The sequence below is a fragment of the Festucalex cinctus genome, chromosome 14 (genome assembly GCF_051991245.1).
Source record: "Festucalex cinctus isolate MCC-2025b chromosome 14, RoL_Fcin_1.0, whole genome shotgun sequence".
Lineage (NCBI taxonomy): Eukaryota > Metazoa > Chordata > Actinopteri > Syngnathiformes > Syngnathidae > Festucalex > Festucalex cinctus.
In genome coordinates, this window is record NC_135424.1 from 6,836,110 (window position 1) to 6,849,393 (window position 13,284).

The following is a 13,284-nucleotide window of genomic DNA, read 5'->3' on the forward strand; positions in this document are numbered from 1 at the left end:
CTGCGCTAATGGAAATGTCAACAAAACAGTCAGATAGGTCAGTCAAACTTTATGAATAGATTACAAACCAGCTTTCTGACAACTCCATTCACTCCCAAAATGAATAAACAGCTGTTTTTATTATTTTCTCTGAGGGAAAGTATTAGTATTAGCCAGCGATCCAAGATGGCGGGACCTTCTGCGCATGCGCGTCACCGATCGTGCAGGGTCACCGATAGTGTTTTGACAGCGAGACCTGTTGCGGCTCAATATTGATTCATATATAATGCGCACTGGATTATAAGGCGCATGATCAGATTTTGAAAAAATTGAAGGCTTTTAGGTGCACCTTATAGTGCGGAAAATACGGTAATTCACAGCATTTGACTCTGCCAATTCAGCATCCCAATGAAACATTGCATATGGTATGACCCATTTTAGGTCCCGACCATCAGTTTGGGAAACTTTGCTTTCAAAAGTAATAGGTGTACATTATCAGTCAAAAGTTTGGATAAATCATTTGAACTAGAAAGTGCGTCCAATCTTTCATTTGTAGTAACCACTCTCAAGGAGCATTGTGCAAATGAAATAAAGGAATATCTGCATGGGAATCTATTTATCATTTTAATAACGTTTGTTTCTACTGATGTGTTGTTCAATAGGAGGCGACTTTTCTGGAAACCCTTATTCTCATCCACAATACACTACTTATAACGAAGCATGGCGGTTCAGCAATCCAGCATTACTAAGTAAGTGATTCTTGTATGTGTAGTATGCTCCAAAGTACAATCGAGTCCCCGTGCCTGCACACAATTCTGCTCTGGATACGATCGTGTTTTCCAACGGCTCGTTCTTCTGTTAACTTTCAGGTTCCCCTTATTATTATAGTGCCGCATCCCGTGGCTCCGCACCTCCCACTGCTGCCGCTGCCTACGACCGCCACTAGTTACCATGGAGACCAGCTCAAACTGCAGGGCCACGGCTTCGGCCTCCATATTGTCCCCGTCTGAGAAAACACTGAGGTCAAAGGGAATTGCGAGGAGGGGGATCCTAATCGAAAAAAGCCACCAGGTCACGCGGACAAGAGGAAAGTTCAGCAAGGTGGATGCCAATGCGTCAGCATTCCACATTTCCGACCATAAGAGTCAACGCAAACCATCACGCCCTCACTGTCCCACAGTCCTGAACATTTCCAGAATGACTTTTAAGAGATTATATGAATATATAGATTATGAAATATAAATTGAAAACGCGTGAAGATTCCATGTGGGAAAAAAACAAAAACATTGTGGGTTTTTATTTTTGCCTCTTTGTTGCTGTTGTTGGTGTTCTTTTACTCATCCATCCTCGCGATCCTTTTACATCACGAACTGCAGTATTTTTCTGTTCTTAAAGACCCTGTAAAGTGAATTCAGAGATTTGGTTCTGATTCCATTTGAAGAGAAGTGAAATTATGTGAAAATATTAAGAACTATGTAGCACTTGATTGGTGCGGTGAACTCTTTCATAATTTCAGCTGTACAGACTTTAATTTAATTTTATTTTTTTCCGCTCAGTGATGCACTTTGGCATCTGGAATGAGTCCTGCCTCCTTCACTATATAAGACCCTGTACACCTTTGTTCATCTCAGTAGCGTCATTGCGAGTTACTTACAGTAGTTACTATCACACATTAGCTAGTTAGCGAGCTAGCTAGCTATGCCTAAACACCGATAATGCATCTTACCTGTATTAACCCATGTTATTTAAATTCTCAAGTGGGGATGTGATGCTACAAATTAGGTTAGCTTGCGAGCTAGCTGGTAGCTAGCGCCTATTAATGTGTCGTGGACAACCTAAATGGGATATATTCCAACCACCACAGGGTTGAAGCGAATATACAGTACTTTAAAGACTCAAACATGTAGGGATGTGTCGGAGTAAGCTAGATGCTAAGCAAAGTAGCATCACTAACAGTCATGTTATTTGATTGGCAGTTGAGTGGGGCATGTTTTTGTCTTGATTATTCACAATTATGACACTACATTTTTTTTTTTTTATTCTTCGCAATTTTTGTAATCGTTTGATTTTGGCAGGGTTATTAACAAACGGTTCTTTGGTGATGTGTCAAATTTAGAAGACATCCACCTTCACTTTACAGGGACTTTAACAGGAGACACACAGGGAAGATGGTTTCATAGCTTGATGGTAAAGAGAATTGTGTCGAGAGGCTCCCGTTTACAGTGAACGATCATCCGTGACTCTGGTGCTTCTGCTGGCCTTTCCTTACTTGCTGACCCCACAAATAAATTGCAGTGTTATCTACGGATGTGGCAAACAATCATATGTAAATTGTTTTTCAAAATAAACATGTCGACTCGGAATTTTGAATATGTTAAATTATTTTTTTTTTCTGTCACAAATTGTAATGTAAAAAGAAAATGCAACAATTTTGAACGTAGTTGTCACATTTTGCTAATATTGCAGTTATGTCCATGAACATCCTTTGCTCCTTTTTTTGCACTATAACCTAAGTCGGTTTATTTCCCAATTGTATGATTCAGAAACTATTATTTTTCTTTTTAACAAGACAGACGTGGTGTACGTAGACATCAGTAGAAGTCAGTCAGTGGACTTTGTAAGCCATAGCTCCTTGGCTACACTAAAAATTTCTATTCAGCTACTTGGTCATACCACTAGATGCCTACAGTTGTGCATACCAACTGTAAATTAGCTTCGACGTATGCCTTATAAACCTATTTGTTCGACGCCATGCCACGTCAGTAAGACATTCACACCGCTGTCTTTGCCTCACTCTCGCTGTGGACTGAAAGAAAATACTGGTTCTTTTTTTTTTTTTGCCTATGTTGTGAATGTACTTTTAACTTCATTTGCCAAAGACTTAGTTTGATATTTAATATTTTATTTACAGCGTACGTGTGCATAAATGAAGCAGTATTATCTCCGAAAACATACTGGTCGCTAACAACGTGACGCGTGCGACGGGGGCGAGGTGAAAATCCGGCGACTCTTGTGTTCCGCTGCTTTGTAGGATGATTTGTGAATATTGTGAAGACAATTCTTCTTTGTAAATACTGTCACGCGTCGCAGTATCACACGACTGAAACCGGCTCCCTTTGTAGATAAAACAGACCGATGCATTTGACATGTGTGTCTTAATTGTCACGTTGTGCTGTAGAGGAAGGCGCAACTGCCGTGCTGCACGCCGTTTGTAGCAGGCTCACATCGCAAACCGTAGGCTGTCCTTGTCATTCACGATGCCATGATGATGTTTTATGTCACTATGCAACAAGTTAAATGGCTTTCTGTATCATCTTTTGTTGTTGGGCTAACGCTTCATGAAAATGGTTGAGGCATCAAAGTCCATTCGTTTCAAGCGATTGGTTCGTCCGTGGCAACAAAAAAAAAAAGAAAAAAGAAAAAAAAAATTGACACTACTGCTGTCCCGTCAGCCATTTATAGATGTTGTGATCACTTTACGGTCAGCTCTCAATGTATAGACACGTTCATCTCATTCGCTCCTACTAGTAAACCCATCTACTGTACATCCTCTGGTACCATGATGATGTCAGAGAAACGTACTGCTCCTGTAGGGAGCCGCGCTGGCTTATTTCTGTCTACATGCAGCTGAAAAGGAGCGAGGGCAGAGTGCACGCCGCCATCATTTGGACGGGAATCTTAGCTGCGCTAAGTGGAGCACCTCTGAGGGAATGGCTCCGTTGTTAAAGATGATACAGGAGATGTGTCATGGACGTAAAAAAAAAAAAAAAAAAGGATTTCTGAGGAGAAAAATCTATATGGAAAGCCCTGTGGCCTCAATCATTGCTCTGTTTCACTTCTGTTCCAATTCCTTTTGTGCACATGAGAAATAAAATTCTTTTATATGTCAATCGCCGACTCCCGCGTCTCCTTGCGATTAACCTCAGTCGAGCAAAGATTCAGATTCCAAAGATTCCAGGTGAAGGCGCCTCTGCTGTACTTAATTCATTTATTGAGAGCTGTTTTTAAAACAGATTTCCGAACCTGGTCAGCCATTTTAGATTGTACTGACGTTACCCCAGAAAAGCACACCGTACGTGCATACCGTACGTTTATCGTCAATAATCTATTACAAACATGATGTTCACACACTATAAACTTGGTTCATTAAACCAAAGTGACGTCTGTTTTGTCTCATCTCCAATACAAATTGAGTGAAAGGGGGTGTGGTCTAATGCGGAAGTAGCTACGTTTTTGAGGGACAGTTTTGACAGCGGCAGTGGAGAAACACATAGCTATAAAAGGTGTTTTCATTGGTTGTTTGGCTCCATGATAAAAGTGGGTGCAATGATTAATCCGCAACTAAATGATTATCAATTTAATTGACAACTATTTTGATAATTGGTTAATTGTTTAGAGCCATTAATATTGTCCAAATCCTCGTAGTTTTCAGCCTCTTAAAAGTAAATGCCAGATTTCAATAGTTCTTCATGAAAGTAGACATTTTTTTTTTTTCCAAACTAAGACAATGGTGAACATCAGCTTTAATTCTGGAAAATAATTATCAACATTGTGCACCTAATTTCTGTCATGTTACAGACTAAACCAGAAACTGAATCTTAATCATGTATTTGTGAATTTTCTGCAATATAAATTTGAAATAACACCAAAACGAATGGAATTTAAAGGTTTTTTTTTTTTTTATCAAATTCCCTTAATTATGAAAAATTGAAATTAAAATAATGATTAGTTGCAGGCCTAATATACATACACCTCAAGAGAATGCAAAAAATTGGTTCTAAATCATAACTGTTAACGGCAACATGAAACATGGAAAATAAGCCAAAACTCACACGCACAGCAGTATGCATGAGTTGATGTGTGCCTTAAAGGGGTGTGGCCTAGTGTGTGACATTAGAGGCTCTTTCTTTATCTCAGGTTGACTATTTGGTTATTTCAATGTTGATTATTTGGCTGAAAATGGACCAAGGACCACCCGTAACTTGCACCCGTAACTTGCATTTAGCTTATAGCATAAAAAAGCAATACAAGTAAAACGAAAAAAAAATCGTCTGTAAGTACATCAAGTTTTGCATTGGACAGCGCCGATACATGTTCATATATCGGTTTCACTGTGTTGAAAAGACTCCATTTTGATTTCAATTTCTCCACTTCCTCCGCCTATTGTTTATTTCATGGATCCCCCGTGAAGCATCAAAATCCGCCGTTTCTGTCAGCCCCTAACCGGCCGACGTGTTTGTCATTCAGGCCTTGTTAAAAGATAGCTACACCCACAAAGAGAAACGCACGCCAACGCGCTCCCTCTCTTCTCCCAGCTGAGAATTCCCAGTGGTAAAATTATTCCATTTAGATGGGAACTTTTTTTGTCACTACCCTGTCTAAATTGGCATATCTGGCTCTCTGGTAGAAACCAATAAACTGTGAACCCCGGATGCATCCGTCAGTCAAGCTCTTCTTTACTTTGCCGGGCCACATGACAACAACGGCGCAGCCGGTGGAATCGGGGCGCACTGATTGGCTCTCATCAGTTAGGCATTACGGAAAGCACCTGTCATCCTCGGGGCTTCTCAAAGCCGATGGCGGAGGCCCCGCCAGAGGGGCCGCTGGGGCTCGCATAAGATTTACTGAAACGCTGCGCCCTCATTGTCAACTTGGCTCCCCGAGACCCTACAGCGAGGCCTCTTTGCCGTGATTCATTGCTGTCACTGGTGAAATATACGCCGGAGCGAGAGCATTCTAAAAGGGATGTTGCATGTACAGTATGGAAATCGCTTGTACTGTAAAGTCAGTTGAACGGACATGAATGTAATGTACAAAGAGTGGCTCATCATGAGGTACACTTATGCAACATGTCAAGAAGACACTTTACAGAGATTATATTAGACCTATCTGTAGACTTAATATGAATTAGAATTTTGATATGTTATATATTATAGAGGACCAAAACTGCCTACATTCAAAATAAATAATTGAGTAAATCAATAAATGACTAAAACTGAAAATAAAAATAAAATAAAATTAAAAATAAAAAAGGACTAAATAAATCACAAAATAAATAAATAAATAAATAAATAAATAAAAGTGAAAATAAAATAAAAAATAAATAAAGGACTAAATAAATAAATAAATAAATACATACATACATACACAAATAGGTGACTAAATAAATAAATGGCTAATAACTAAATAAATGACAAATAAATAAATAAATAAATGACTAAAAGCGAAAATAAAGATCAATATTAAAAAATATAATTCAAAGATTAAATATAAATGTATCTATATATTATTCTTTTTTGGCTCTTTTTATTTCCATTTCTATTTATTTTTTTGGACATAATTTTCTAATTCTATTTTTATATCCATTTTTATTTTTACTTTTATTTATTTATTTATTTATTTATTTAGTCATGTATTTATTTTTAATATATAGCCTACAATAAAAGACAATTTGATCCATATCTCAAGACATGGGGTGCAATACGATTCAAGGACAGTACATTCAAAAGTGGAATGATTCCATTTAAGAGTCTTGACGAAAACCACACGTTGCTGTTTTTCTGATTTCACTATCCTGATTACTACAAGAGTCACTTGGTAAATTAGTTTTTTTAATAGAATGTTTTTTTTGTTTTTGTTTTTTTTAAGTAATAAAACCCTACTTATCAAGAGCAAGAGCTAACTTTATTTAAGATTTTTCAAGGATTGATTTAAGACTTTTTTTTAAATCAGCAGCTAATATATTGTAGCTTCTGAAATGACTTATGAAACTCTTCTTCATTTATTATTATGAATATCTGGATCATACTGCCCCCTGGTGGCCAATGAGCCACTCAATGGCAATAAGCGTTGAAGCATGAACTGTTTAATTCTTTACATGTGATTTAATTACTATATACCTGTTTGCTTTTACATCGTTTTCAATTAAAAAAAAAAAGTTGTAAAAAATTTTGCTTTTTTTTTTTTTTTAGTGGTGTTGAAATCATTTAATAGCATTTCAACTCCTGTCAATCGGCACATACGATTTGATAAACAAATATTTTGAGGAAAATTCCGTACTTCATTGCTTCCCAGCAGCCAATTATTAAAACTCTGGTGACTACTGTGTAAAAATTCTGCACAATCAGCTTATATATGTAAACATCCATCGCAAGGACTGGAGGTGTCACATTGTTTGGGGTTGTCGTGGCGGCGGTGGCACGGTGACGTCCCGTCCTCTCTCTGCACGGGAGCCTGTCGACGGCCTCATCATGTGGCTGTCATAGTTGACGCTGGCGAGGCGAGAGGCTAACTCCGCTGTGTCAATCAATGAGCCCTCATTAGAAGCGGCTTTAATTAGTGGCGGCGGTATTGTTGCAAAAAGATGCCTTCGTTAGCTCTGTTAATCCCCAAATGGATTGGTCGGGGAAGAGGCGACAGAGGAGTGTTGCTGTACAATGATGTGACTCAATGTGCGTCGCTTCTTGAAATGAAAGCAGATTTGGTGCTTTTGCTCAAGTGAATACTTTGAATGAGAGACAATACAAGAGCTTTATCGAAAAATGTTGCAAAGTTAAGCATTGCAAAGTTTTGAGAGCTTTTATTGTAAATATATTATTGTAATATATTATTGTAATATATTGTAAATATCATATTTATTGTCCCTGTACTGCGATTGGCTGGCAACCAGTTCAGGGTGTACCCTGCCTAGTGCCCATAGGAAGCTGGGATAGGCTCCAGCACCCCCCGCAACCCTTGTGAGGAGTAAGCATTTCACAAAATGGATGGATGGATGGATATGTACTGTAATACGTTCTTTTTATTTACAGAGGTGGGAAATGAAAAGTTAAAATGGCGGAAAGTAAGTGATTAAAAGTTTGCAGTAAATTTCTGTCCTTAATATTTTTATACTCTTTTTGGAAAAAGTTTGAACATCTGTATTTCTTTTGTTTTGAAAAAGAAAAAAAAAATAACATAAGATACACAAGATACAAGTTTTCAAAATTTAAAACATCTGTATCTCAAATAACTTTCCCCTTTAAACAGAAATGCCATATAACTAATCCAGAGATTCAAAACCACCAGTAACTTTTGTAATAGCATCAAATATACAGAAGAACTGAATTTACTTTGAGCCTTCACGAAAAAGTGCAGCGATTAATCGATTAATTTGATTAACTATTAAATTTTCAAATGAATTGTAATTATTTATGATTATTGAGATACTGTATTTGAATTTAAAATGGTGCAAATTTAATATTCTCAACAGTAAATATTCTCCGATTGATGTTGTCCTTATGACAGCAGACAAAAATCAAAAATGCAATCAAAAATGAAACATTTGCTTTTTCTTTGGGAAATAATGGGCAACATTTTTGCCAATTTTCTGACATGTTACACACCAATTGATTCATATATGCATTTTCTGCATCATATTTTTTAATATAGGGATGAAAATGAAAACATGGTTATGTTCAATGCATCAATTAATCGGCAAAGTAATCGACAGATGACAGTAACCCATGATTAAAATGGTTATTAGATGAAGCCCTAATATATCCATCCACATCCATTTTCTTGACAGCTTACTCCTTACAAGGGTGGCGGGGGTGCTGGAGCCTATCCCAGCTGGCTTCGGGCAGCAGTAAATATAAATAAATATATATATGTAAACAATGGGATGCATGTACGTACAGTATACGTATTATGCTCCAACCATAAAGATTTGTGTTGACATCAATATAAATCATCATCGCAATAAGATTATTTCCATGCAGTACAGTTACGGCGCACCAGTCCAGGCTGATGATCCCGATCCTGACAGGATGATGATTACAGGGTTATTTTCACTGTCGGCGGGCGAGACCATCCAGGCGACAAGAACATGACTTTGTGATGTTTGTAATGAGTGAGCATTGATTGATTCAACACAGCCTGAAGAGATTTTTTTTTTTTTTCCCCCGCCATGTTCAAACTCAGAGGGCATTCGGTGTTCTGTGTGCGTTTCCCCCCAACTGCAGCTCATATCGCAATTAGAATAATGAGCAGTCGGTGTGCACGCGTGCAGTTGGTGTGTTTCACGACTGGCCCCTCGTCTGCCAGCTATGTGCTATTATACCAGCTCCCATCCCTGTTGGATCAGTCAGCTTCGCGGCGCAATTTCCCTTCAGGAGCTAAATTATCGTTTTGAATGGCCGTTGTGCAACACATTGTGTAATTAAGTACTAAATATGCCTCGCTACCTGATTATAGCGGCGCAAAAAAGGGTTGAAGAGCTGCTGCTGGGTGAGAGATTGCGTTTTGGTATGCAATAAGCTGCTGGCACGGATTGGAGGTACTCATTTTTACGAGTTTTAGTCTTTTGGAAAACTGGATTGTTTTTGTTTTTTTGTTCAACATTTGTCAACAGTCAACCATGTTCCTTTCCGCCGATGCACTTTCACACCGTTTAAACAGCAGAACATGTTTTGAACAGTGACACAGGTGCTGCTGTAGGCTTCAGCTCACATACAGAAACACTGACGACACACCCAAGCCCACCAAGCCCCGCCTCTTAAAGATGCTTGCAACTTTTGTTGAAAACGTTTTTTTTTATTTTTTTAAATACATTTAATTGTGTTTTCAGTGTGCGGGAGGGTAAAAACCATGTAAATGCTTGATGAAGCTTAGCGATTGTTGTGTTAAAGTCATTTTTTCTGTATACGAAGAACTTTTCAAAATGAAAACAAAAAGAGGGGGGGGCTCAGAAAAGGGGGGGGGGGGGGGCGAGTGGGGAGCCGGTTTTGTTCGACTGTTTTGGGTAAAACGGCAACAAGAGCATCCAGGCCTGCACAGGCTGACGAAGGGATGAGTCAAAGAGGCCACAATCAGCAACCCCCACCACCTCTGACTAGCTCCTCCTCCCGCCTTCCTCTCCCCACACACACACACACACACACACACACACTTTCCCCAACGCCTCACCCCCCCACCCCACCCTCCCCTACCCAACACCCAGTCACTGTCAGGCCAAACACATGATGAATTGCCCTGTCAACAGAATTCATTCAGGGACCAATTAATTCAGCAGAAATGAACTAGAGCCATCAGTCGCTGAAAAACTCGCTGCAAAGAGAGCAAAGTAGCCCCACTTCACAAAACGAGGAAGCAAGGGAAAAGGGAGAAGAAGAAGAAAAAAAAAAAAAAGCAGGAACGGGGTGAGAGGCTGGAGAGCGCCCAGGAGAACGAGAGGGCATAGCAGAAGAGAGAAAGAGAGAGCGAGAGCGTGCTGGAAGTTAGTCTGACAGAAATTGGTCATTTAATGCTTTAGCGCACTGGAGACAGCCCCTGTCATAGACGAAAGCATGGCAGGGCCTCCCCTGGTATTTTATTTATTAATTATCTTATGCAGCGAGGGGCCTTTAACTGTCTCAGTCCGGCGCCGTCAGCCCGACTCGCTGTCATTTTCTCTCCACAAACAGATCCTTTAACACCGTGCTCCAGGTTAATGGAGACAAAGCCCATATCCAGCCAACCTTGCCTCTCCCCGCAAATACAGTATCCGCGCGGGCCTCAGCCAGGTAATTATTTCCTGAATATGTCGTCGGGATGCTAATAAAGCGCTCTAGAGGCGGCGTGCAGAACACGTCTGACCTCTTCAACTCGCCGCTTGATGGAAGCTACATCTCCCGAGCAGGGCGGCAATTATTTACACTTTAACGGGAACACAGCGGAAATGGGAATAAACTGTTACAAAGTCGGACAACATCTGTTAGAGTGCGTTTTACTATTCAATAAGATTAGCTATGAGCAATTGACCGTTTCCATCAATGCCAGGAAAGACCAATGAAAAATGATCCTGACCGACTGATTGATTTTTTTGTCCCTTCCATGATAAACACATACAAGAAGAAACGTTTGAAGCAATTTTACCAGATAATGAATACAGTGAAACCGGTACGAACTAGTTTGAGTTACGAAAAGTCTTGGCATGTACACTGAAGCTTCAGTTCTCATCATTGGCTGCTTTCGTCACATAGTGATGGTACCTTGCTATTTTTTTTTTCTTCTTTGCTCTAAATTAGCCACTCAGTAACCCTAAAGAAAGCGAAAATTGCTAGCAATAGTGTTATTAGGAAGCTTAATTGTACTATTGAAAAAATAAATAATAGCGAAAACTTGACAATGGTGTTTGTGTTTTTGTAAACTCGCTGCACAGTTTAGTTTGGCAAAATCTACCTTCTGTTCTATTGGATAATATAACAATAAATCATTTTCTCAAAACCAAAGATGCTCGACATAGGTACACACAAGCACAGGGACAAGCTAAAAAATAAATACAAAATTCTCCGCGAATGTAGCAGAGGCAGCGAAGAAGTCCAGATTCTTACACAGTTAGCAAAGGCTAGCTAGCAAGCTCAAGTAGGCACCAATCACAGCCAGCTATAGCAGTAATAAAGCTTCATGATGTATTGTTTTTTATTTTCCTTTCTTACAACTAAGCATGACTAAGCAACCTTGTTTTACTAGCCCAAAATGCAATGCGGTTCTGAAAGCATACAGTAAGATGCACCATCGTTATTTGCTACTGAAAACATGTTGTGTTTTCATAATAAAGTATTCTTAAACCTATTCTTATATTAGACAATGTTTATTTTTAACCACACACAAAACAAATACGATAATTCTAACTTTGTTCTGCGACTAGAACGGATTAATTGTATTTCTATTCATTTTAATGGGAAACACTACCTCGGTTTACAATCTTTTCAGTTAGAGAGTCACGGAACGGATTTAATTTATGAACCGATGTTTCCATAGCAGTAGGTCAAGCTTTTTCTATTTCTTCCTCTACTACAAATGTTTAATATCAGATGTTAAAAATCGGTATGCTACAACCCTGTTTTAGCTAAACCTCACTAAGCTAATGTCACGTTGGCTTCCATAGCGCTGCAAACTAAATATACTGGAAAACAAAAAGTGCTTTTCTATTGCAACAAGGTTTCTTAAAGCCTGTTAATTCTTGTCCAAAAAGATATGATGCTTTTTTTTAACATTGATTTTCTTTGGTGTATTTGACGCTAATCATCCACAACTGTCGCAAACATCAATCAACCTAATACCTTCTTGTTGGAGGTAAAACTGCGATGATGGCCACAGAAATTGAGCAAATAGCCAAAAGATAATTATCCTTCCTCCTCCGGATCTCAGGTGAAATTAGTTGATGTCGTAGAGACCAAATTTAACAGTTAAACTGCTTGGCCTCGGGCCGTCTTCCTGATGGCAACAAATTGGCGGCGTGAAGGGCGATATCAACACCAGCTAATTAAGGTGTCGTGTGATTTTGGGCTCCAGATCAAGAATGTGCTGAATCATCCCGCGGGTGATTATGAAGTCCATATGGTCAACGTCCAGAACTGTACGCTGGGAAACACTATCAGCCCTCTGCGCCGCTTGGCCTTTGCCAAAAGTTTGGAGCTCGTCTTTTGTGGCGCTGCTGGGCGGTGTTCATCAAGGCGTGTGAATTATTTACGCCGTCTTTTCTTTTAAGCCCGGGATCCTCCGGTGGAAAACACGGGATGAGGAGCAGCTGGGAGGCTGCCCGTGACTGGCCGCTCCTCGCTTCTGACATCAGGAAGTGAAATTCAACGCTGTTTCCACTGACGTTCATTGATAGGTTTGTGTACCTTGGATGCCCCCTTCTTAATGTCACCTGCTCTCATCGCACGTAAAAAGGAACTGGCTTGTAGTGTATCGTTTGTGGACCAGTTTTGGGGAAATTTTATGTATCATGTGGAGTGGAGATCTGTATTAACTCATTCACTCCCAGCCATTTTGACAGAAGCAATCCCGTTCGCTCCCAGCTGTTTTACTGGATTTTGACTGATTTTGCAAGGCCCACAGAATATTCTGTTATATTGCGAGAAAAACATGGAACCCACCAAAAGAAATATTAAAGTTTCTTCTTTCATCAGGGAAAAACAAATGTTTCTGTTTCCGTTTTGCAGCAATTAGCATTAGAATATAGCTAAGTTTCATCAGTTTTCACAAATTAAAATTGTAAGTAATTTAGCTTTTTTTCTACATGGCCCTGGTTGATCTCCTTTGCCACCTGCTGGCCGTTTGTGTAATAACTACCATTTCTGCAACCGTTCTTTGCAGTTGAGAGGCTGCATCAAAGCCTTCTGTATGCTCTAGCATAAAAAAACAACAACAACAAAAAAAAACGTATGAATACGTCTTTGGGACACTTAAAACATTAAAAAAACGTATTTACACATCATTGGGAGCAAATTAGTTAATAGTACTAATATCTTTGTAAAGGTGTTTCTGTATTGGATCTGATTA

The 13,284-nt window shown here is 39.3% G+C and overlaps 2 protein-coding genes across 3 annotated transcripts in view; one reads left to right on the top strand and one right to left on the bottom strand.

Moving 5' to 3' along the window:
* Positions 1 to 3,869, top strand: part of pax2a (paired box 2a) — a 41,616-nt gene extending 37,747 nt beyond the window's left edge. Inside the window, exons 10-11 of the mRNA XM_077496337.1 lie at positions 642 to 728; positions 849 to 3,869. Coding sequence (XP_077352463.1) covers positions 642 to 728; positions 849 to 925 — 164 coding nt within the window. The 3' untranslated portion in view covers positions 926 to 3,869. The remainder of the gene's footprint in view (positions 1 to 641; positions 729 to 848) is intronic.
* cdhr1a (cadherin-related family member 1a) overlaps positions 1 to 13,284 on the bottom strand; it is a 271,515-nt gene that overhangs the window by 207,421 nt on the left and 50,810 nt on the right. The window lies entirely within an intron of this gene.